General features: G+C 37.9%; 1 protein-coding gene across 2 annotated transcripts in view; it reads left to right on the top strand.

Moving 5' to 3' along the window:
• LOC150080953 (glutamate receptor ionotropic, kainate 2-like) overlaps positions 1-25,485 on the top strand; it is a 225,376-nt gene that overhangs the window by 28,241 nt on the left and 171,650 nt on the right. For both annotated transcript variants that reach the window (XM_090381164.1, XM_090381165.1), the window contains exon 2: positions 1,718-1,873. In XM_090381164.1, coding sequence (XP_090237290.1) covers positions 1,718-1,873 — 156 coding nt within the window. The remainder of the gene's footprint in view (positions 1-1,717; positions 1,874-25,485) is intronic.

The raw sequence follows: 25,485 nt of genomic DNA, 5'->3' as shown, positions 1-25,485 counted from the left end.
CTCCGGTCAATTTGCCTGGTTTGCTGGATGAAAAAACCCCAGTTTCTAGGGGGGGGGAGAACCTTGCTATCTGCACCTGAGACCGACTAACTCAGCCATGAAATGAAAAAAAGCCCATTAAAGTTCCTTGCATCATCAACGGGGATTTGAACCTGGGCCTTTTTCACTTGGTGTGGGGAGGAGGGTGATGATACCACTGTGCTACTATGACTTATTGTGTGTATTTATTGACTTTTTGAATGATACAAAACACAAATAATTGACAAATTTTTTGCAGTTCACAAATGTTCGAAAATCACAATGCTAACCTCAATGCACTTTGCAACTCTTGTGGTAATATGACATGTTGTTCTTCTGAGGTCGTCTTGGTGTTCCTTTACAAGGACAGTAATATCCAAAATGTGAGCGAGCAATTCGTCTCTTGTATTCACCTTTTCTTTGTATACTGCACTTTTCAACCATCTCCACAAACAAAAATTTGAGTGAGGTCTGGAGACCTTGGTGGCCAATGAACAGACCACTGCAGCCAATCCATTGTTCAGGGAAAGTTCGATTTAGATATTGTATCACCAGTTGGGTGTAATGTGCAGGAGCTCTGTCATGCTGAAAGTACACATCCTTGTAACCAAGGGAACATCCTCCAATTGTAGTGGAAGTTCGTTTCGCACAAATTCTAGGTAAATATGCCCTGTAAGACTATTTTGTAACATAACAGGCCCAGTCAACTGATTGTCGATGATACTTCACCACTCGTTTATAGAATGTTGAAAGCGATGTCGAAAATTTGTTTCTACATTGGCATTGGATTTTCACCTATGAGAGTTACAGGTGTTGTTGATACCGTCACGGGTGAAAGTAGCTTCATCGCTGAACAGTATTAATGGAATTAATCAATGATTAGTATTCATCCACCGAAAAAATTCCAATCGCTCGCCATTGTCTCCTGGTTGAAGATGTTGCACCTGCTGTATGTGAATAGTAAATACTCTTGTCTGTGGAACGCCGATATGCGTAGAAATTGTTCATGTACTAATAGTAGGACTATGTTCTACCGACTGAAGAATGTGTTCCATTTCATCTACATTTTGTTCATTTGCACGTTCAGAAGAAATGTGAGCGCTGGGAACTGTACCAATCACATGCAGTTTGGTGTAAACACTAGTAAAGCTCTTGAATCCAGTATTCTGCGGTTAGGAAACCGTTGACGGTATTCTCTACAAGCAGCAGTAGCACTTCCACCACAAAAACTGTAGACAAACACCATATTGGCATATTCAGCATGTGTGGAATTTGTGCTGCATTCTTAACAACACTTCTAACACAAAACAGCATCAGTTTATAACTGCTTCCTGGTCACATGTGGCTCAGGGAGCTGTGTGCCTGTTTAAAACAGCTGTATCTCTGTATCCATTGAGAATTGGACTCATGTTTATATGAACTTTTTTACTCAGAATAATCGATACTATAACCTCCCAAAATATTTACTATTCCTCCTGAATCACCCTGTATATGTGTGTGTGTATATATATATATATACAGTATGTATATGGGCATATATACAGACATAATCATATATATACAGATACATAATCATAAATTTACAATAATTGTAAAGAATGACAAAGCTAGCTATGTTATGAATGTGTTTTAAGACCTTAAATTTATTTAGCATAGCAGTTTAATTAATCAATTGTATGGTTTTTACTGTCATTTTTAGGTGGTCTCTTTGATACATCAGATGAAGAGCAGGAGTTGGCTTTTAAAATTGCAGTGGATTGGATAAACAGTGATCCTCAAGTATTACCAAGCTCTCGTCTTATAGCTCTAGTGGAGAGATTAGAACCACATGATAGTTTTCAGGCCACAAAGAAAGGTTTGATAGAATTTCTTTGCTCTAAACTTGTGTAATAAATTAATGTAATATAATATAGTATATCACACTTAAAGATAAAAAAAGTTTGCTAATATTGCCCTAATTAAATGGTATATATGTGCACATTAAGAAAAAAAATTATGACTTCCTCCTCTCACTCTTGATTCAATCTAACAGTTTATTTAATATACAGTTATTTTATTTGATATTAGTTAAATTTTCGTACTTTTATTCATCTTTGTTCTACATTTTCAGCTAGTATCAACTGTTCAAGTAAGTCAGCCTGTGTGTATGCTGCTTCCTGTAGGTACCAATCTGGCAAATTTTAAAATTTTTACAATTTGTTGGCTTCAGCTACCTATGGTACCTTTAAAATAGATAGTCCTTATTCATCCAACTCCGCATCCTCCTTGTGTTTTATTTTCTTATGGGTATATATATACAGGTAACCTTCGTATAACACAGTAGTTAGGTTCCGATAAAATGTCGTGCTGTGTGAAACCGAGGTATACAGGACTAAAAAAAAGTACAAAAAAGGGGGTTACGTTCTAAAAGCTAACAAAAATACACCATTCTAGATTGTGTGTATCTTCTACTCCCTTTGAAAAATCAGTAATTTGGGTTTGTTTGCTTTTTCTTGATAAATCTTTGTGAATTTCATCATATGGAACTAAGCATTTTTCAAGCTCCCTTTAACCTTGGGCTTCTTTCATTCAAGAATCTGCATTCAAAAAATGAGATTTTAATTGCTTGGCTAACTTTATGCCTTCCCGTATGTTTTTTTAGTGTAAAATTTGGAAGTTTAGAATTTTCATCTGCACTATCATCCTTTGAATTGATTTGGTTTTGCCTCTGATGCCATTTCCACCAAATCTGCTTCACCAGCAATCATCTTTTAAGTTTTTAATTTTTTTATGAGCATAGGTGACTAAGGCCATGTTACTCTGAGTATATTGTCTATAAATTGCGTGTGTCCTGAGGTTGATTTTCTGTTTTGCTGGATGAAAAACCCAAGATTTTGGGAGAAAAAACCATGCTACCTCCGCCTGAGCCCAACTAACTCAGCCACTTTGTGGCTGAGTTAGTTGGGCTCAGGCGAAGAGAAAAAGTGAATTTTTACTTTGTAAAAATTCCTTCCATCATCGATGGTTTTCGAACTCAGGTCTTTTCCACCCGGTGTGGGTAGGAGGGCGATTCTATCTACTGTGCTACCCACGAGGGCTTCAGTAGTCATATCATCAAAACCTTCCCCTCCTACTGACATAGCAAGTTCTACTATCACACTGATTCCGTTTTCTGCTGGTTCGACCATATTTCCTGAATGAACTGACTCTGGCCATACTTTTTTCCACATGCATTTAACGTTGATGGTTTTACTTCTTTCAGCAATAAAGTTATGATTCTGATACAGTCCACAATTGAGAAATGTTTCCATGCCTCCATTACTTCAATAGATTTGGAATCAATTTTTTACAAAATCCGTTGTAACGATTTTTTGGTGGAATGAGTTTTAAAGGTGGATATAATGCCTTGATCTAATGGCTGAATGAAAGAAGTTGTATTAACCTAGTACAACTGTGGTGGTGCTAGGAACATAACTTCAACGTTTGGATGACTTAAATCTTTTGGATGGCCTGGTGTGCTATCCAATATTAATAAAACTTTGAAATCTAGATTTTTCACAAATTCAACAAGCACAAGTTCAATAGTACAGAATGTAACACGTGGATTTTCCAACAAAATAAAATACAGGGATTTCTCAATATTTATTTATTTATTTTTTGACTAGCGGGGATCCAAAAATAGTGGAAATGTTGAAAAATTACATCCAACATAATAGCAGGGTCCCCCGCACAAAAGCTCAAATATACCCTGTTATGCAAGGTTTACCAAAATTCTCTAACCATGTTAGAGCGAAACCATGTTATTTAAGTACCATGTTGTGTGAGGATTTCTGCAATTTAGCAATCGGGTTAGAGTTAAACCGTGTAGTCGAAGTACCGTGTTATACGGGGATTGTCTGTACATTTGTTGCTTGCTCGATGGTGGTGTTAAGCTGTTTCACATTTTATTTGCATTTTCTCTTCTCATCCTGTCTTCCAGGTTTAGACAGATGTAGTCCCCCCCCATTTCCTAAAATTGAAATCTCTGCCATCACCATTATAAACCGAGATGTCACTCATCGTCCTCCACTTTAACCTTTATTCAAGTGCATGTATTTATAAATAAATTTTCTGCTCATACTCTGGAATGGAGTATAAACAAACAGAAAATACATAAGGTCAGAGTAGTTTACAATATAGAGAGAATACAAGAACAGTACCATATTTAGCAGTCACATGTGTTAGATCACATTCAGATTAAATATGTACTAGTATACTTGTGTGTTTAATTACTTGACCGCATGGTCAAATAAATTTTCTGTGTAGAATTCAAAATGCCCATATAGAGTCAAGGAGTTATATATATATATATATATATATATATATAACTCCGGTGACACTTATATATATATATATATATAGAGAGAGAGAGAGAGAGAGGGAGGCACTGTATTTATCAATTGCTTAACACAGTTTGCTTAATTTAGAACCATGGTCAAAGGTCAAATGAAATGTGTGTACTGCTGCACCCTCGATTTCAACTACTCAGCTACAGTGGCACAATTTTCTTTATATATTCTGGGGCAGAAATACTGTATCCTCATATCTTGCCCAATTAGCTATAGTGACTAATAAATATTTTATATTAGGTTGGTCTCAAATATGGATCTGCCTATTTGTGGTCAACTACCTAATTCACTTTATAAACGGCCTCCGTAGCCGAGTGGGCAGAGGAGCGGGAGTGCAGTAGCACATGCTCTTTGAGTAGACCGGGGTTCAAGCCCCTGACTGCTGAATACGATCGATCTGCCAACCCGCACTGGACCAGCGTGGCAGATTATGGTCCATTTCCATCAGCATGAATTGTTGAGGAGGCTTCCATCCTGCAGTGGGTTGATAATGGCTGCACTTTACCCTTTTTTTTACCTAATTCAATTGGCTTCTGAGACTTTTTGTACATTTTTTTGCATAAGGGACTTTTAAACATGCATTTATGTGTTTTAAAGGTTCTTTCAGGAAGTGAGAGAGATGTGCTCTTTTTATAAACTGTGTTACAAGTAATTATAGCTATTTTTGTAAGTTTCAAAAATCAGCTTAGGAGGGTGTATCCTTTCGAAGATTGAAGTTGTTGTTGGCTTGAATCTTGTTGGAAGGGAATTCAAATTCAGACATTGATTAAATTCAATCAAACAATACATATATAAATGTAAAGGATACTACAGCACAAATGTGGGAAACCACCGGTGGTGCCTGACCCCAAATACTATGCCACTATGCAAAGAAAAGAATAAGCAGGGATGTACCTATCTATATATTTGGCTTCTCTGTAAAGAAAAATAATGCAGTTAGCATTAGCATTAGTAGAGGCATATGATGCAAGAAAGCAAGCTTATTCAGCATCAGCCAAAAAAAAAAAAAAAAACACACCACTCCCATTTCACCCCTCTGTTCGTTCGAAATACCTGTCCAGTTGAGCCTTAAATTTGTTTAGGCTATCAACTACAACAACAAATGATGGAAGTCGGTTCCACCAACCAACCACCCGTCAAAGGCAAATCTCCGCACATCTATCCGACATCCGTCCTTCCTCAATTTGAATTTATGCCCTCTGAGGTGATTATTCTGAGCAAGAGGAAGAATCCCATTGGCATTGAACATGCTCAAACCATTCAAAGCCTTATACACCTCTATCAGATCACCTCGCCGGTGCCTAGTCTCCAGACTCTGTAATTTGCAAAACTTAAGCCTTTCTTCGTAAGAGCAACCCTTTGTTCGATTCACTAATCTTGTTGCCCTCCTCTGTACTCGTTCCAGCAGCTCTACATCCTTCTTGAAATGAGGCCTCCAGACCTGTATACAGTACTCTAGGTGTGGCCTGACCATCGCCTTATACAATGGAATAATCACCTCCTTATCCCTGCTGGAAAAATTCCTGTATATCATTGACAATACTCCATGAGCTACTCTTGCAGCCCGTCTGCACTGCTCAGAGAACTTCATATCTGCCTGCACAACCACCCCCAAGTCCCTTTCATTCTCTACCACTGTCAGTGTAGTACCACAGAGTTGATACGTTGCTCTGGGGTTGCTGTTTCCCATGTGTAGTACTTTACATTTGTCAATGTTAAACTTCATTTGCCACCTCTCAGCCCATCTGCTCAACCTTTCCAGATCCTGTTGCAGCAGCATAGTGTCAGTAGTGTCCTTGACAACCCTGCCAACCTTTGTATCGTCTGCAAACTTGGACATTAAGCCCGATATACCATCATCAATATCATTTATAAATACAGAAAACAATAATGGACCCAACACTGAGCCCTGAGGGACTCCACTAATAACATTAGTCCACGATGAGCAGTGTCCATTGATTACCACTCTCTGTCTTCTACCCCTCAACCACCCCTTTATCCATAGCAGCAATTTGCCTCCAATGTCACACTGCTCCAATTTGTGTAGCAGTCTTCCATGTGCAACAGTATCAAAAGCCTTTCTAAGATCCAAGTATATAATATCAAAGTTATTCCCTGCATCCAGTTCTTTTGTGACTACATCATAGTATCCAATCAAATTGGTCAGGCAAGACCTGCCCTTAACAAAACCATGCTGCGTCTGAGCTATAACTGAATTCTTGTCTATATGATCCTGCAGTGCTTCTTTAACCAGTGCCTCCATTAATTTTCCTGGAACAGAAGTTAAGCTCACAGGTCCATAATTACTTGTGTCAGCCTTTGATCCTCCTTTGTGAATTGGGGTTACATTTTCACATCTCCAGTCTATGGGTACCTCCCCTGAGTCCAAAGAAGCTCTCATAATTATGGCTAGGGGCTTGCTTACTTCCTTTGCTGCCTCCTTTAATATAACTGGATAGATCCCATCCACCCCAGGTGCCTTTTTTATGTTTATCCTCAACAATCTCTCCTCCACTTTCCTCTCAGTTATTACAAAATCATCTAGCTCTCTGCCAATGTCTACTTTACCTACGTCATTCTCCTTCCTGAATAACTCCTCATGCGTGAATGTAGATGCAAAATACTCGTTTAGATTGTTAGCCACCTGATCAGGGTCCTCAACTGTTGAACCATTAATATCCAGTGGACCAATCTGATTCATCCCTTTCCTTCTTGAGTTTAAATGGGTAAAGAATGCTTTTCTGTTTTCTTTGCATCCTTTGCCAAAGATTTTTCGTAGTCTGCCTTTGCCTGCCTAACCTCCTTTGTGACTTGGTTACAGACCAACTTATATCTATCATAGGCTTCCATGTCGCTCATTAATTTGTATGTATTCCATGCATTTTTCTTCTCTGCCACATGTCTCATTAGTTCATCTGACAACCATTTAGGCCTAAACCTTGAACAATATTTCTTAGTTGGTATGTAAAGCCTGGTAGCTTCCAAGATTAGTTCCTTGAATGCTTCCCATTTTGAGTTTGCTGTTGGTAACATCATCAGTTGGTCCCACTGTATAGAATTTAAATACTGTCTCAGACCATCATAGTCGCCTTTACGAAAACAAAAACCCTTCCCTTTACCTCTGATGGTAGTTACCTCCTTGAATAAATCCCACTTCAACACACTGTGATCACTGCCACCTAGTGGTTCATTTATCTGCAGATTCTTAATGCATGAAGAATCACTACTGATAATCAGATCAAGAGTATTGCTCCCTCTTGTTGCCTCACGAACATGCTGATGTAGAAAACAATCATCCAATAAATCCACAAAAGCCTGGCTAGTGTGTGAGTGACCAACCTACAAATTCCAGTCAATATCTGGGAAATTAAAATCCCCCATTATAAGACTCTCTGATTTACTGGCCCACTCCATTTCCCTGTACAATATCTTATTATACTCATCAGAGTCATTAGGCCTATAGCACACTCCTACTCTCAATTTTGATTTCCCTATGCTTATGTCACACCAAACTGACTCGACACTGCCTTGTCCATCGATGTCGACTGGCTTCACTTCCTTGAATTTTATGTGTTTCTTAACTTAACTTAACTTAAGGGGTTAATAGCATAACCCCTCCTCCCCTCCTGTCCTGTCTATCCTTTCTGTACACATTGTATTCCCCAAATTCCAGTTCCGCATTCCTTATATCTGTGTGACACCACGTCTCTGATATCCCAACAATATCTGCCTTTGATGTTTTGAGCAATACCTCAAATTCATCAAATTTATTTACCAAACTCCTAGCATTGGTGTACACGCAAGTATGCATGCACCTGTTTCTATTCTTAGCTACCCTAACACAACCCATGTGTTTACTTGTACCGCAATGACTCCCAGCAGTCTCTGAAATATCCTGCATCTTGTTTTTCAGGCTTCTGCTCATTTCAATAGAAGCAGTGCAAGAATCACTTCCACCTCTGCCAGTGGCTACTGTTAATCTGTTAGTCCTTGTATCCCCCCAACTAGCAGTTTTCCGACCCACCTAACACTGCCTCGACAGCATCAGCAAAAATTGTTGCACCCTTTCTATTTAAGTGTATCCCATCCCTGTAGAAGCAGTTTCTCCTGTTAACAAGTACAGACCAGGCTGAAAAAAATTCTACCCCTTGAGCCTTGCACAATCCCTCCAGGGCCGAATTGATCTACAAGGCTCTCATCATATACTCCCTCCTATTGTGTCTGGGCAGAATTACAGACACTTTCAGTTAATAGTTATAGAAGTAATTAATGATCATCTTGATTAAAGTTGAGTTAAAAGAATGGCTGAATTTACTGGAATGCAGTGGCATGGTTGCTCTTACAATCCAAGATATTGCCCCTTCCCCCAGATGAACGTAGTTACTGTAAGGAGTAAAGTTTTTTTAACTTTTTATATTTGTTTGCCAGTGCCCCAGACTATCTAAATCTGGCATTGTGGGTAATGCAATCATTGCAATCTGAGGTTGTCACAAAGGACAAAAAAGAATGGTTCTTTTGTGCATCACATTTTAAAATTTTTCTGTTATTTTCATTATTATTTTTTAAAATTTGTAAATGAAATCAAATCCTCCAGCATACCTGTTGTTCACCAATATTCTCTAACTGGTTATTTGTATTATTTGTTTTCATTTTGATACAGTGCATTGAGAATTATAAGACATTAATATTTTTGTTTCATATTCAGCAGATGCCAGGTGAGCAAAGCCATTTATCTTTCTACTAGGTGATTCCCATTCCCTATGGCATCTGTGAGATGCCAGCAATAGGTGTCTAACCTCTCTGTGGAGCTTTGATTTTACTAGCTAAATGTGAACAGCTGACAAAATATAGACATTCACATTGCAGATGGATTTTAAGCCAGGGAATCAGCCACCCTGCAAATTCTAAAAAATACAATAAAAACTCTTTTCTATTATCATTTTTTATATTTTATTTGTTATCACCATTGGTTTCTGGTGTTTATTTTTGTTTGATATTTTTTAATTGGCTTTAGGAAATCAGAATTAATAGATTACTGTTTTGCAATTTGGTGAAAAAAAAAAAAGCTAAAAATGAATTTTTTATAATTGAAACAAAAAGGGACATCACACAGATGCCACCCAAATGTCTTTGTTAAATTGAGGGCATGAGCAATAGAAAGTTAAGGTAAAATAAATAAATTTTATCCACTCTTTTGTACATTCATTCTAATAATTTTTTCCTCCTGAAAAAAAGCCCCTGGGTTTTTGACCCCATGCAAGTGACTCAGGCTAAAGAGCACAGGATGGTTGATGAAATCAGGATATTTTACTTTAAGAAGATCTATATAAACTACTCAGGTGAGCAGAAAACTGACAATTGAGGTTCAACACTGATAAATGCCGGGTACTGTATTTGGGTAGTAAGGTAGTAATAATTCTAGAACAGAATACCATTTGGGTAGCTCCATATAGAATGCACCAGGTAGTGCAGAATGAAATAATGCCTATGCATGACTGTACAGTCTGAAATTTTTTGAGTAATGCAGACAGTCTGCTAGGACAGCTCATAGGGTTCTGTCAGTGATATACAAGAATTTTTCCCAGCAGAGATTAGGAGGTGATTAACCCAGTGTGGAAAGCAATATTTAGGCCCCATCTGGAATAATGCATACAGATTTGAAAACCTAATTTTTGGAAGTACATAGATCTGTTGAAAAGGGTTTAGAAAAGGGTTAACAAAAGGATTTTCTTTCCAAGAAAGACTGGCATTCTGTAAATTACTTCATTCATGAACTAGGCATATGCTTAACTTAACTGAAATGTGTGAGGCTTTAAAATTTTGGTCAGGTAAACTAAATGCCGGTGGCATCTTTACTCTTTCTCAGATGAGACACAAAAGGAGACGTAAATTTAAATGGAAAAAAAGGACAGTTGTTGAATAGATGTATGTAAATTCACATTCTGTCAGAGTGTGTGATTGATTGATTGCTGGAATAAACTTCTGTCTACCTTTTAAATTTAATAAGCTTTGCTCCCTTGTATCATTTTGTCAACAGTAATAGTAATACATTGGTAATACAGAAAAGCATCACTAGTTGATCTATAATTATCTACAAGAGTGATTCTTCAATATGTGCTACTTAGTAAGCAACTCTTCCGATTTGTCATGGTGAATCTGTCATTTTTATTCTGTTTGATCCCCTTATTTGTCACACTGTCATAATATAGCTGGTGACAGAGTTTCTGTGTCTTTTTGCAGGAACTTTTTTCTGGTCCTTTTCTTTTTGCAAAAAAAAAGTAAAACTATATTAAAATTGTAATTCCTTAAAAAAATTTGCAAGTTTCTACTTATTTTTGTTAATGAATTGTCTATCTGGTGTGTGCTAACCTATATTGAGAAATAGAAATCAGGATAACAGCATTGTTCTCTGTAATGTGTGAATATTTCATTGTACTTGTGTGATGCAAAGCTAATTAAATGTCTTTCAGTAGGATTCCAAAGAAATACAAGTAAAATTTCAGAAAGCACATACACAAGATTTTCCACGTATTGTAAACTCTAAGAAAGGTAACATGTTGCCTTGTATACTGCATATAGTATGATTTTTCTGTTTAAAGTGACAGTATATGTGATATAATCAGACATTTGCATACAAATAACCACAAAGAAACTATTCAGTGCATAGACAGAAAAGCAAAAATAGATGTAGCATTTCATAGTGACAATGATGTCATATGTGCTGAATGTTTATTTGCATTTCTTGTTATAGAAAGCTTATTAATTTGTGTGTTGAAAAGGGAGCTACATGCCTTCCTGTGAAAGTGTATGAATATTTTGTAGACATTTACTACTATCTAGAAAGAAGTGCTAAAAGGAAAATACATTTAAACAATTTCAACTGATACATGCCACTGAAGTAAAGATTTTGAAGCACATGTGTATATGTTAGCTGTGTTTGGTTAAATGTAAGTAGACTGGTAGAACAGTAACCACATTTGAGTCAATTTAAAGAAGAGGTTAGAAGTGGTGAGAGGTGAAGAGGTTAGAAGTTAGAAGTGGCGAAGAGGTGAGAAAACCCATATGAGCACTTTTCAGAGTTACCAAATTGAATATGGTCAGTTCTACTAGTGAGTGGAATTGATTCATATCGAAATCCAGTACATGATCCAAAGGAACTGTTGAAAGAAGTCAAATTAATGAATTTCTGCCCAAAAAAAGAACTTCTGGATCACAAACTTCTGGTGAAGGCAGTCATAAACAGGCCAAGCCAGCTGATAATTCTAGGTATGTTTTGTTCACTCATGCAGAAAATCTGTTCATGTTCCTTTTATCCAGCTTAAATAACACAGTTTTCTTATTTCATTTAAACATTGTGCCAATTCTAAATTCAGTATTTAAATGAAAATCTGAACATGCTCTTCATACCCTAGGGGCTATCTAGGACTGATCGTTTGTGCAATAAATGACAGCGAGACAAGTTGCTTAGCCAGATTTATATTTTTCTCTTATTATACAGAGTTATATCGCCTGAAAGTAGCTGGCCCTACTTCCACATAGTCTAGGATGGACGGGCAGAAGATTCCTGCTCGGCTAAATGGGTCAAATTGGGCTGAGGTGATTGTTAGTCCTTTCAATTTCGTGCTCTTGTGGCATTAGCCCCTGGGACCACCAGTCCATTATCTTGGTGGCAGAGGATTTTACTAACCGGCAATAGATTTCATGGTTATTTTAATTGTTCCATTTAAGATTGAGATTGAGAGCTCCTTACTCCCTAACATTTTGTATATATTGTATATATTTAACCAGTTATCAATGTTATTGATCCTTGGTTTTTAATTGTATATATACTAATTTTATTTATACAAATATGTCTTCCCTAGTGAGGTTGACTTTTTGTGTGATGAAGAATTGATGGCGGCTACCAGTGAAGTAACCAAGGATGAACGTGAAGAAATAAATGAATGCAAAGAAATAAATATGGAAATTTTAAGTCAGGTCCAAGAACTGACTGAATTAGAAGTATTTTCTGGTAGAAGTATACCAAGAACTCCTGTTAAGGGCAGGTCATCATCACTTTCAGGTCCTCCTCAATGCACAGGAGAAAGGCTCTAAAAAGAAAAAAGCTGAGATACCAGCCAAAGAAGTGAATTCTGATTCAGATGTTCAAAACAAGAAAGAAAAGAATTGGAAAAGACAAAGAAAAGATGATAGTGTTACTGATAAAGTTGAAGGTTTGAATATATCAGAGAAGCAAAAAGTCGTTTAAGAAGTTTTTTATGGGACATTAATAGTAAGGTTCCAACTGCAGCTATACAAATCATTCTTGATTTTTGGGACAAGTTGGAAGCCAAAGCACAAGATGGAATCTGGTTTAGTGGTTCCAAAAGTTCCAAAGGTGGTGATTATAAAGGCAATGACTGATCAATATAAATCTGGTGAGGAGATAAAGGCTGATATCCTTAAGGAAGTGAGACCTACGTTGTCATCAGTGTGTGTAAGAAATATTAGGCCTATAAGAGATCGTAGTGTGATTGTGGAGGCTTAGACTGATGACGACATTGCAAAACTAAAAGGATGTTCGAAAATACAGAGTATGAGTTTAAGATATACTGTGTCTAAGCCTATTATGCCTAAATTGGTGATATTTAATGTAGAGAAGTGGATAACAAAAGATGACTTTCTAAAATAACTGTGGTTAAAGAATTTTAGGGATGTTAATGTGATAGAGAAGAAGTATATGAACAGTATTGAAATATTATCAGTAAATAAGACCAAGAACAGGCAGAGAACTGGGTCATACAGTTGGGTTCGGTATTGTGGTTGAAAATAAAGAATATGTCAAAATTGTTTATAGGCTGGTCAGCATGTAGATTTAGAGAAACATATCCTAACTCAATGTTACAAATGTTTATCATTTGGAGACGTAGCAAAACTTTGTAAGAGGGAGAGGCTATGTGGCCACTGTGCCAAAGAAGGACAATCCTATAAAGAATGCCCAAATTGTAATCAGCAACCAGTATGCTGTAATTGTAAGAGGAATACACCAGTTGATAAGATATGTCCTGAATGTAAGAAAACTTTGGAGATCTATAAGAAAAAAAATTATTATGGCTAGTGAGTTTGGAGTTTTTCAATTGAATGCTCAACATGTGAAAAATGTCGCATCTCAACTAAATTATTTAATGGAGCGAGATAATATAGTGGTTGCCCTGTTGCAGAAGCCTTATGTAATCTGTGGACAAGTTAGATGATATCCATGAGGATATAAGAAGGAGATAAGCCAATGGCTGCCATTATTGTACGCTCGCAATATTTAGTTGTTACAAAGGTGATGACCATTTGTAGCAAGAACTTTATATGTTGCAAAATAATCAAAATAATTGGGAGCTTTGGCAGAGTATATCTCATGACAGTGTATTGTCAATATTTTGAAGAAATGGATCTTTACGTGGAATGTCTTGAGAGGCTGCAGCAGGCATTTGGCTCTTGTGAAATGGTGGTTGCTTTAGACTCTAATGCTAAATCTTCGTTAGCAAGGTATCTGATGAAAGAGGAATGTTACTGGAGGATTTTATTGCTGCATCCACAATGGAAGTGATTAATGAAGAAGGACATCTGCCCACTTATTCGACTGTGTATGGGCAGTCATATATAGACTTGACTATAGCTACTGGTGCAGTTAAGAATAATATTAGGAATTGGAAAGTGCTAGAGAGATATACAACCAGTGACCATCACAGCATCTCCTTCAAGATAAGTTCACAAGATGGAATTTGAGATGTGCATGATATAAATAGTTCCTTGTTAAAAATGCTATGTGCGGTAAATTTAACAAAAAATACCTTATTTGACTGCATATAAGATGCACTTTTTTTCTGAAAAAATGCCTTGGAAAAATCACCCTGCATCCTATGTGCGGAAGTGAGCCCTCCCTCATCGGTGTCGGGGCGAGCGGGCAGGTTGTATTTTGCCATTCAGTTAGAATATTTTTGTTTCTGAAGGATAATAGGACACCCTAGGGTACTTTTGGACTTGAAGAATTGTTTGGAATCAGTTCCAAGAAGTGTCGAAAGCCAGGGAACACAGGAAAAGCCTTAGAAGGTGATGGAAGCTTCAAGATTCTTCTCCAAGTTTCTCAATAGTTTGCTGATCGTTTAAAAGGGCGCTGCTGGCGGGCCAGTTAGTTCTATGTGGGCTTTCGTGATGTTGAGTATGTCTCTGTGTATGGTAGTGTACTTTAATTGTGTGTGAAGTGACTATAATCACGAAATGAATTGTAATCATTGTGGGTGAATGAAATAAAATAAAGAACAGTATTAATTGTATACCAGTTGTTTTTAATCAGAACCCTGTTTCATAATATTATTGTTTAACCTTGGCATTTGACATTATTTTAAAGTATTTTACCCCCAGAAAATGGCTGCAGGAGAAAAGAGGTTGAGTTACACTATTGGATATAAATTAAACATAATAGATCACTGTAAAAAACATGGCAACAGAGCTATGGAAAGGTTTTTTGGGCCACTGCCTACAGAAAAAATAATATGCGTCTGGTGGGAGCAAGAAAGAGAACTTCCAAGCTGCTAAAAAAAAGTAAACATAACCTTTGTTATCCCACCCTACATTGGCCAGAACTTGAAGATGTAAAACGGTGGGTTAAGTAGGTGAACGGAAATTAGGAAGAATTGTTTCTACCAAAATGATTATGCATGAGGCCAGGATATTAGCAGAAGGATGAGGAATTCCTAATTTTTCTGGAACAGAAGGTTGGTGTTACCAATTCATGCAAAGGCATGGTTTATCAATGCGCACAAAAACATCAATGCGTACAAAAATTACCAGCAGATTATGAAGAAAAAATACTGGAATTCCATAAATTTGTTATAAAGGCATGCAAATGAACTTCTTTTGAACAAGGAAATCCAACAAACTGTGAATATCAAAGGGTCTAAAACGGTGTCAATAAAAACCACCTGGCACTAGAAAACACATTACACAGTAGTTTTAATCTGCTCTGCCGATGGCACAAAACTACCACCATTTTTAATATTTTAAAGAAAAAAATCCAGAAGGTGTATTTGTTCATGTTCATCCAAAAGGATGGATGAATCAGGAATGAATTTATGGCCCCAAAAATATGGGCAAGGCATCCTGGTGATCTCTTAAGGAAACCATCTCTTCTCATTTGCAACCAGTTCAGAGCCCATGGAACCTAAGTCATTAAAAAGAGGGTGAGGGAATTGAATTCACAAGTAGTTGTCATTCCTGGTGGACCGACAAGCCAGTTTCACCCTTTGGATGTATCTATAAACATGCCATTTAAGCAAAATATGAGAGAACAGTGGAATAAATGGATGGGAGAACCCATTTGTGACCTCACACCTACAGGAAGAATGAAGAGGCCCACCATTGCATAGGTGTGTGAATGGGTTAAGAAATCTTGGAGAAATATAAGTGGTAAAATAATTATAAAGTCTTTCAGGAAGACTGGAATTAGTAATGCCCTTGATGGCACTGAAGACACTGCGTTATTTGAAGATGGTGATACCAACATTAGTGAGGAATAGTTTTTAGGATTTGAAGGTGATGATTTTTTTTAGGTTTCAAAATGACTGAACTTTCCCTTTGCAGAAAACTGTTTTTTACCATTACCTCACTGTATTTTTGTTCATTTTCAATTCTAGTGGTAGTTTGCTTCATATAAAATATTTTCTAATGTAGCTAAGATTCTTTTATTTCTCTTTTAAATAGCCATATCGGTAAATTATTAATAATAATTAAATAATGTATTATTGTACAGTATTAGTACTTTTCTTGCTGTTCTGATCACATGTTTAGAATGAGCTTTTTAGCATTAGCATTAGTTGAGGCATATGATGCAAGAAAGCAAGCTTATACAGCATCAGCCAAAAAAAAAAATAAACCTTCCCATTTCACCCATCAGCTACTCCAAATGTTTGTCTAGTTCAGCCTTAAATTTATTTAAGCTATCAACTTCCACAACAACAGATGGAAGTCTGTTCCACCAATCAACTACCCCCTGGCTAAAGGCAAACTTCCGCACATTTATTCTACAACTGTCTTTTCTCAATTTGAATCTATGCCTCCTCAGGTTCTTAATCTGAGGAAGCAGAAGTATCCCATCAGCATTGAGCCTGCTAAAACCATTGAAGGCCTTATACACCTCGATCAGGTCACCTCGCAGGTGCCTAGTCCCCATATGCTGCAATTTGCAAAACTTAAGCCTTCCTTCATAAGGGCACCCGTTTTGTTCCTCTCACCAATCTTGTTGCCCTTCTCTGTACTCATTCTAGCAACTCTACATCCTTCTAAAATGAGGCCTCCAGACCTGTACATAGTACTCAAGTTGTGGCCTGGCCATTGCCTTATACAAAGGGATGATCACCCCCTTGTCACTGCTAGAAAAATTCCTCTATATCATTGACAAAATGATATACAGGAATATCATTTTCCATGAACCACTCTAGCAGCCACCTTAACTGCTCAGAGAACTTCATATCTGACTGACTGCACAATTATCCCCAGGTCTTTTTCATTCTCCACCTCCCTGAGTTTAGTAGCACACAGTTGGTACGTTTCTCTTGAGTTACTGCTACCTATATGGAGTACTTTGCATTTGTTAATGTTAAACTTCAGCTGCCACTTCTCAACCCATCTGCCTAACTTTTCTAGATCCTGTTGCAGTAGCATACTGTCTTTACTGTTATTAACAACTCTGCCAACCTTTGTATCATCTGCAAACTTGGACATTAAGCCTGATATACCTTCATTGATATCATTGATAAATACACAAAACAACAATGGGCCCAGCACCAAACCCTGGGGGACTCCACTAATAATATTAGTCCATGTAGAGCAGTGTCCATTTATTACTACTCTATGACTTCTCCATTGTAGTAACTTGCCTTTAATGCTATACTGCTCCAATTTGTACAGCGGTCTTCCCTGTGCAACAATATCAACATCTTTCTTGAAATCCAATTATATTATATCGAAATTATTTTTGGTATTCATTTCCTTTGTGACAACATCATAGTATCCAATCATATTGGTCAGCCAAGACTTCCCCTTAAGAAATCCATACCGTGTCTGAACTATTACTGCTCTCTTGACTAGGTATTCTGTATCACCTCTTTAACCAGTGACTCCATTATTTTCTCTGGAACAGAAGTTAAACTAACAGGTCTATAATTATTTGTCACCCTTTGAAACTACTTTGTGAACTGGGGACACATTTGCATATCTACAGTTCATGGGGATCTCCCCTGATTCTAAGGATGCTCTCATAATTATGGCTAAGGGTTTGCTTACTTCCCTTGCTGCCTCCATTATAACTGGATAGATTCCATCTGTCTCAGGTGCCTTTTTTATGTTTAACTTCAAGAATTTCCCCTCAACTTTGCTCTCAGTTATTACAAAATCACTTATCTCCATGTTAGAGTTTGATAAACTCTGGCATTCCTCTTCTTCAGTAACTCCTCATGTGTGAATGTAGATGCAAAATACTCATTCAGTTTTAGCTACATGAGCAGGATCATCAATAGTCGAACCATCATTAAGGGGACCAATCTGACTTATCCCCTTTCTTCTAGAGTTTACATAAGTAAAGAACTCTTTGCTGTTTTTCTTTGCGTCCTTTGCCAAAGGTTTCTCGTAATCTGCCTTTGCCTGCCTAACCTCCTTTGTGACTTGATTACAGATTAGCTTATATCTGCCATAGGCTTCTGTGTCGTGTGATAATTTATATGTATCCCATGCATTTTTCTTGTCTACCACGAACCTCATTAATTCATCTGACATCCATTTAGGCCTGAACCTTGAACAGTATTTCTCAGTTGGTATGAGAAAGCCTAGTATCTCCAAGATTGTCCCTGAAGGCTTCCCATTTAGAATTCACTTTTGGTAACATCATCAGTTGATCCCACTGTATACAATTTAAAAATTGTCTGAGACCACTGCAGTCACTGTTACAAAAACAAAAACACTTCTGTTTAGCCTTGATGGTAGTTACATCTTTAAGTTAATCCCACATCAGTACACTCTTATCACTGTCACCTAGTGGTTCCTTTATCTGCAAATTCCTTAATGGACGAATATTTACTGCTGATTTTTTATACTATACACATTAGAATAAATATTAAATGCCTAAAATCAGTAAAACTTTTTTTTATTAATTTTCCTTTCTGAAATGGGGGTGCGTCCTATATGCCCATGTGTCTTATATGCTGTCAAATATGTTACTTAGATTTAATATCTTATGTTAACTCACTTAAATTGAACTCATGTGACTATGTAAAGACTTTAATTGATATATTGATAAAATCATGTAAAGTGTCCATGAAGAAAAAGTGTTTTGTAACAAGACCTGTTTTCTGGTGGAATGAAGAATTAGCTCAGATGTGTAAAGAGACTGCAAGTTTAAGAAGAAAGCATCAAAGATACAGGAGGTTAGGTGATTTAGAACTTGTAACCTCTATGGCAATTTGTACAGGCAGCACAGGAAGTTATTTGTTGGTGCCGTCAGTAATCTAAGATAAGTAGTTGGAAAATTTTTGTTGAGGAGCAAGGATCTTGAGATCCATGGAGTTCTGTGTTTAAAATTTTGACTAACAAGAAGTACTTAGCTAAGGTTTCTTGTACTATAGGTAATGAAAATAATACTACTCTAAATTTGGCTGATTCCATGAGCATGGTCTTGAATGATCTCTTTCCAGAGGATATAAATACTATGGACACACTGGAACAACTTGTTATGAAGCAAGAAAATGCTATATATAATACAGTAAGCAGAGAAGAAATATTTAATTTGGAGGAAGTTGCCGGGACTGACTCATAGACTGTGCAAGGACAGGTGGGTCGCCGGGCCCTGATAAAATCGAAGTTGATGTGCTTAAGAAGTCTTAAGCACATCAACTTCAATTTTATCTTATGCCAAGAATATATTTAGATATGTATAACAAGTGTTTGGGGGAGAGTGTTTTCCCCCAGGCCTGGAAGGAGGCACAGGTGAAGTTGATTTTGAAAGGAGTTGATAAACTTTTAAATGAAACTGGTTCATATCGCCCCATTTCTCTGTTATCTGTACTGGAAAAGACTGAATTAAGTGATTGTGTATCCATCTCTTAATGATTAGTTATAATACGAAGGTATGCCATCTGAACCAATTTGGTTTTAAAAAAAAGGTTATGGAACAGAGGATGCTGTATATAGCTTGATTCAGGTAGTGGAGGGTTGTGGGATCGGTATGTGCCAGGAATTTTTATAGATTTCAAAGGGTGCCTTTGACAGGTCATGGTGAGACGGCATCCTTGCTTGTATAAGAGCAACAGAGTGCTCTGTTATGTTATATAAAGTATTTAGAGACTATTTTAATGATAGGAAAGTGAGTGTAGAAACTATGTATCCTAAAGTTGAGAAAGTGGTACAAAGAGGTCATCTTCAGGGCTCGGTTATCATCCCTTTGCGTGGAACATAGTCCTTGATGAGTTCTTACTTCAGGAGAAAGAAGAAATAAAAAAGATTGCATATGCTGATGATTTAGCAATTTTAGTATTTAGCATTTCTCATTCTGTATTAGAGAAAAGATCTGATGAAATTCTAACTGAATTGGAAATTTGGAGCAGACTCTATAAGCTGCAGATATCTTAGGACAAGACAGTCCAGATGTTGCTGAAAGGCCATTTAAGTATGAACAGAGCACCGACTGTGAGGCTCCTGGGTGATTCAGTTTGGTACATTAGTGACAAAATACGTAGGCTTAATGCTTCAAGTATGATTGTTCTTCATTGTAAAATATTTAAAGACAAAAATTAGGATGCTTTATGCCAAGCTCCAGCGGGTTATAAGAAGGGATTGCCCTAAATTTACTTTATGAGTGATATTTGTCCCCATCATAACTTACTCCTCCAGAGCATGGGTGCTTTGAATTTATAAGGTGATCATTAATAAGTATTTATTACAGGCACAAGGATTTGCCCTGCTTAGTATTACTCGTGCTTGCCGAACAGTCTTGACCACAGGCCTTGCAAATTATATCTGGTAGGCTGCCAGTTCGGTATAAAGTTTTACTGTCTTGATTTATGACTAAGATGCAATAAGGGCTTATGCCTCAGGCTGCAAGAGAATTAGACTACATACAAGTTAGTGCAAATGCATCATAGTACACAGCTAAATTCTGAATTAGCAAATTTTTGCAAAGGTAGCATCGTTTAAGTTATATCTCATATTGTGAATACCTTCACAACGAGTTGCAATGATATTGCACTACTTCGAATAAGTAACGCTTCACCAAAGGAGGACTGTTGTTACCACCATCCAGACAACACTGTTTCAGGGCTATTTGGCCCTTCTTCGGTCTGTGGGTAGGTACCCTAGTGATGTAATGATGGCAAAATGATTATGAAGTAAAACTCCACAATATGAGAGATGCGTGATGGTGTATAAGATGCATTAAGGGCTTATGCAGCCTGTGGCATAAGCCCCTAATGCATCTTAGTCTTAATTCATCTAAACTGAGTATAGTACACACAGTCGGTACGTTAATCTGAGGTTACTGCTGCCCATATGCAGTACTTTACATTTATCAGTGTTAAACTTCAATTTACATATTTACTTCACTTTGGCCCCGGGTGCCAAGCGTTTCCGTGGCCAAGCAATTCTCGTGCGATTAAAGAGCGTTTTTTGGTAAGCGACTAGGTTCTCTTTTGTTTTCTCCCTTACTTATTAAACCTTTTCGTTAAGTAGCTTCATTTTCTTAAAAACACTTAAGAAGTGAGCCCAGAAGAAGGAAAGTACCTTTTTCTTTAATTTAGTACTTCTACTAACTAAACTAACCTCTACGCTTGGCCACAAGCGGCACTGCTCCTGCCTCCCCGTGGCGGGGCCGGTAACCTGGGTGGTAAAGGTAAACCCCCAGGGCCAAAAGGAGCTTATATGGATACAAATAGTTATCCCCCTTTAGAGCCATTGAGCTCAAGACAAGAGACTTCTGAAATTGACCATGACTGTGTTCACCCAAAAAGGCTTCGAAGGGAAGCAAAATGTCAAAATGATATACCGAATTTCTTGGTGGTACATTCGTTATCTGCCCAACCTGTAGGCAAGTTATCACCATTCTTGATACAAAAGTGTTTAGAGTCTATTGCAGGGTCACCAAAAATGGTGAAGCGACTACAATCCGGAGACCTCCTGATCGAAACAGCCACCTCAAAACATTCTGAGCGGCTGTTAAATACAACATCTTTTGGGGGGCTAACAGTATCAGTTACTCCCCACAGAACCTTAAATTCATCAAGAGGTGTGATCAGTGAGTGGGACCTAACTTCAGTCTCCGAAGAAGAACTACTCCAAGAACTTAGTAGTCAAAAGGTAACAAGTGTAAAAAGAATCATGACGAAAAAAGATGGGAATCTAACTCCAACTAGAACCATCATTTTAACATTCAGTACTCCAGACTTACCATCCTCAATCAAAGCTGGCTATTTGAATTGCCGTATTAGACCATATATTCCGAATCCCGTTCGTTGCTTCAAATGCCAGAAATATGGTCATTCACAGCAGGCATGTAGAGGTGACTCCATCTGTCCCATATGCGGATCTAAAGACCATACTCAAGCTGATTGCTCAGTGGCAACCCCTGCGTGTCCAAACTGCAAGGGAAGTCACCCTGCCTTTTCCAAATCTTGCGAATTATGGATTACAGGGAAAAAAATTCAAAAATATAAAGTAGAAAATAAAGTTACGTTTCCTGAAGCACGTAGGCAAGTTATGTTGAGCATGCCTAGCAGTCGATCCTACGCTGTTCGCACTAGAAACTATGTATCTACTGGAGCACAAACAGATGTATCAATTCCGCCTAATACCTCAATGGCTAATTGGCTTAAAACTACCCTTTCAAATTCAAAAAAAGAAAATCCTCAAAATAAAACTAGCGAAGCTACAAATCCCCCAATCAGTATCCCTAGTGATACTCCATCGGTCCCATATGACACAGAGCAAACGAAATCTGACACAGGTTCAAAACAAATGGAAACTCCTACCAACAGTATGGAAGTAGATGAGCGTTTAGATAATGGGGAACCCATTTTGGAACTCCATGCAAATGACACCATGGATTCAGTACGCCCCTATTTTCCGAAAAAAGATAAAATAAAACAAGACAGACCGAAATGCTCCACTTCTAAAAAACAGTCAGACCAATCGACCACAACTAAACTCAAATAATATCTAATATCATACAGTGGAACTGCAGAGGACTAAGAAGCAATTCTGACGACATAAAAGATTTACTGATTAAATATAATCCGATAGGAGTATGTCTACAAGAAACTTTCTTATCATCTCAAGCTTCACCAAAATTTACAAACTATACAATATATAGAAAAGACAGGATTTCGGAGTCTCCTGCTCGCGGAGGAGTAGCTGTGCTTATAAAATCAAACATACCGTCCAGGCAAATTCAATTACAAACTAGTCTAGAAGCTGTGGCAGCACGTATTTCAATTGGTATATCAATTACCCTAACTTCTATATATATATCCCCTTCTCAACCATTGTCAAATACAGAACTTGATAATTTGGTTATGCAACTACCATCTCCAATCTGCCTTTTTGGTGATTTCAATGGCCACCATCCATTATGGGGGTCGCCTGCGATTAACACAAGAGGCAAATTAATAGAAACATTCATGAATAATAACAACCTAACTATACTAAATTCTGGATCTCCCACTTATATTCACCTATCTACAGGATCTACTTCTGCAATAGACTTGTCAATCTGCTCACCAGCAATTTTCCCAAGTATGACGTGATCAGTGCTAAACTATCCTCTAAACAGTGATCACTTCCCAATCCTTTGCTCATTACAAACACGAGTAACTGCAAATCTCGAGCATCGATCCACCTGGAAGTTCAAGAAGGCAAACTGGGAGAGCTACTGTACCCAGGTCCAGTTAGACAGGAGTTATGTTCAGCAACATCCAATCAAAGACGTAACTAACTACATTACCAATCAGATACTAAATGCAGCAAAACATTCAATTCCGAAGTCACGACCCCACAAGTGCTCCCACCATAACAACTGGTGGAACACAGATTGTTCTAATGCCAAGCGTGAGAAAAACCATGCTTGGAACAAATTCCGTAAGTTTCCTACAACCAGTAATCTAATAGAATACAAAAGACTTAAAGCCAAAGCAAGGCAGATTAGGAGAAAAGCCAAGCGTGACTCCTGGATCTCATTTGCCTCGACTATCACCAAAGACACTGACCCACGATTCATTTGGAGAAGAATTAAAGTGCTAAATGGAAAATTCACTCGACCACCCTCTCCAATACTCTGTTGGAATGGAAAAGATCTCTCGGCACCTAAGGAAATCGCCAATGCACTAGCAGAATCATTTTCTTCAATATCTGCTTCTGCTTCCTACTCCATCTCCTTTCAGCGCATCAAGGCAGATGCAGAACGCCGCAAAATTAACTTTTCCACACGGCTCTCACTTCCATACAATCAACCATTTAATATAACAGAACTCAAAGAATCCTTAAATAAATCTTCAAATAGTGCTGCCGGCCCAGACGACGTACATTGCATCATGCTAAAACAATTACTTGAAGAGGACTTACGTACCCTATTGATCTTCTATAATCGAATCTTCTCAGAAAATGATTATCCACTTCCGTGGTGTCATTCTCACATACTTGCCATACCAAAACCAGGCAAAGACCCTTCTTTGGTTGACAATTATAGGCCAATATCTCTCACAAGCTGCATGGGGAAAATTTTTGAAAGAATGATACATACGAGGCTTACCTGGATCTTAGAAGCAGAGAACCTTTTAACAGATCATCAGAGCGGCTTTCGTAAGAACAGATCCACTCTTGATGTCCTTATCAAAGCTGAATCGAATATTCGGAATGCCTTTGTCATGAAGCAACATCTAGTCATGGTCAATTTAGATATTGAAAAGGCATTTGATACTACCTGGCGACATGGTATTATTATGGACCTTTATCACCTAGGACTAAGGGGTCATCTCCCTCAGATAATTCAGAATTTCCTGCGCCACCGCTCTTTTCAGGTCCGTTATCAGAACGTACTCTCTACACCCCATATTCAGGAAGAAGGAGTACCACAGGGATCTATACTCAGCGCAACATTATTTGCAATTCGAGTCAACAGCATAACTAGAGACATCCCCAAAACTGTGGAGGCTTATATGTACACGGATGACCTCGCCATCTCCTGCCAATCTCAAAGCATGAAAACCATTGAGCGTCAACTCCAACTTGCCATTAACAGAATTGAATCCTGGATGTCACGCAACGGATATCGACTAGCTGAACAAAAGTCTACCACCACTCACTTTTGTAAGAAACGTGCTGTCCACCACCATCCTGAATTACGGCTAAACAATTGTCCAATACCAGTAGTAAACAGCATCAGATTTCTCGGTCTGATATTAGATAGTAAGCTTAACTTCCAAGCACATATCACATATCTACGAACTACTTGTCTAAAACAGTTGAACATGCTTCGATCAGTCTCATCCATGTCGTGGGGAGCTGATCGGTACTCCTTACTTCACCTCTACAAATCTCTGATCCGTTCACGCTTAGATTATGGTTCTCCCGTATATGACTCAGCTAGGAAAAGCACATTAGATCGGCTAAATGTCATCCAGCACAGTGCCCTGAGGACTGCTCTGGGCGCATTCAGGACTTCTCCCATGCAAAGTCTTTATGTTGAAGCCCACGAGCCGCCATTACATCTTCGTAGGAAAACATTATTGCTTTTCTATGCTTCTAAGATCCAGAGTCTTCCATCGCACCCCATTTGGGAGTATCTTTATCACACTCGGTGGGATTCTTTTTATGAGAATAAGCCACATGAAAATCGTCCTGCTTCACTCAGGATCAAAGATCTTATTCAGAGTTGGAATATTAATTTAGCTGATATTTTTCAGAACACAACTGCACCTGTTCCACCCTGGACGTATGTTTGTGCCTCACATGATACACATTTTCTCCAGTGGGGGAAGAATGTCATACCTCCCAATAACATGAGACAGTTGCACTCAGCTCATGCTACTCTTAA

The sequence above is a fragment of the Mastigoproctus giganteus genome, chromosome 9 (assembly GCF_048544385.1).
Source record: "Mastigoproctus giganteus isolate SK-2022 chromosome 9, ASM4854438v1, whole genome shotgun sequence".
NCBI lineage: Eukaryota > Metazoa > Arthropoda > Arachnida > Uropygi > Thelyphonidae > Mastigoproctus > Mastigoproctus giganteus.
Note: the sequence above shows the minus strand (reverse complement) of the source record. Positions and strands in the feature narration are given on the sequence as shown.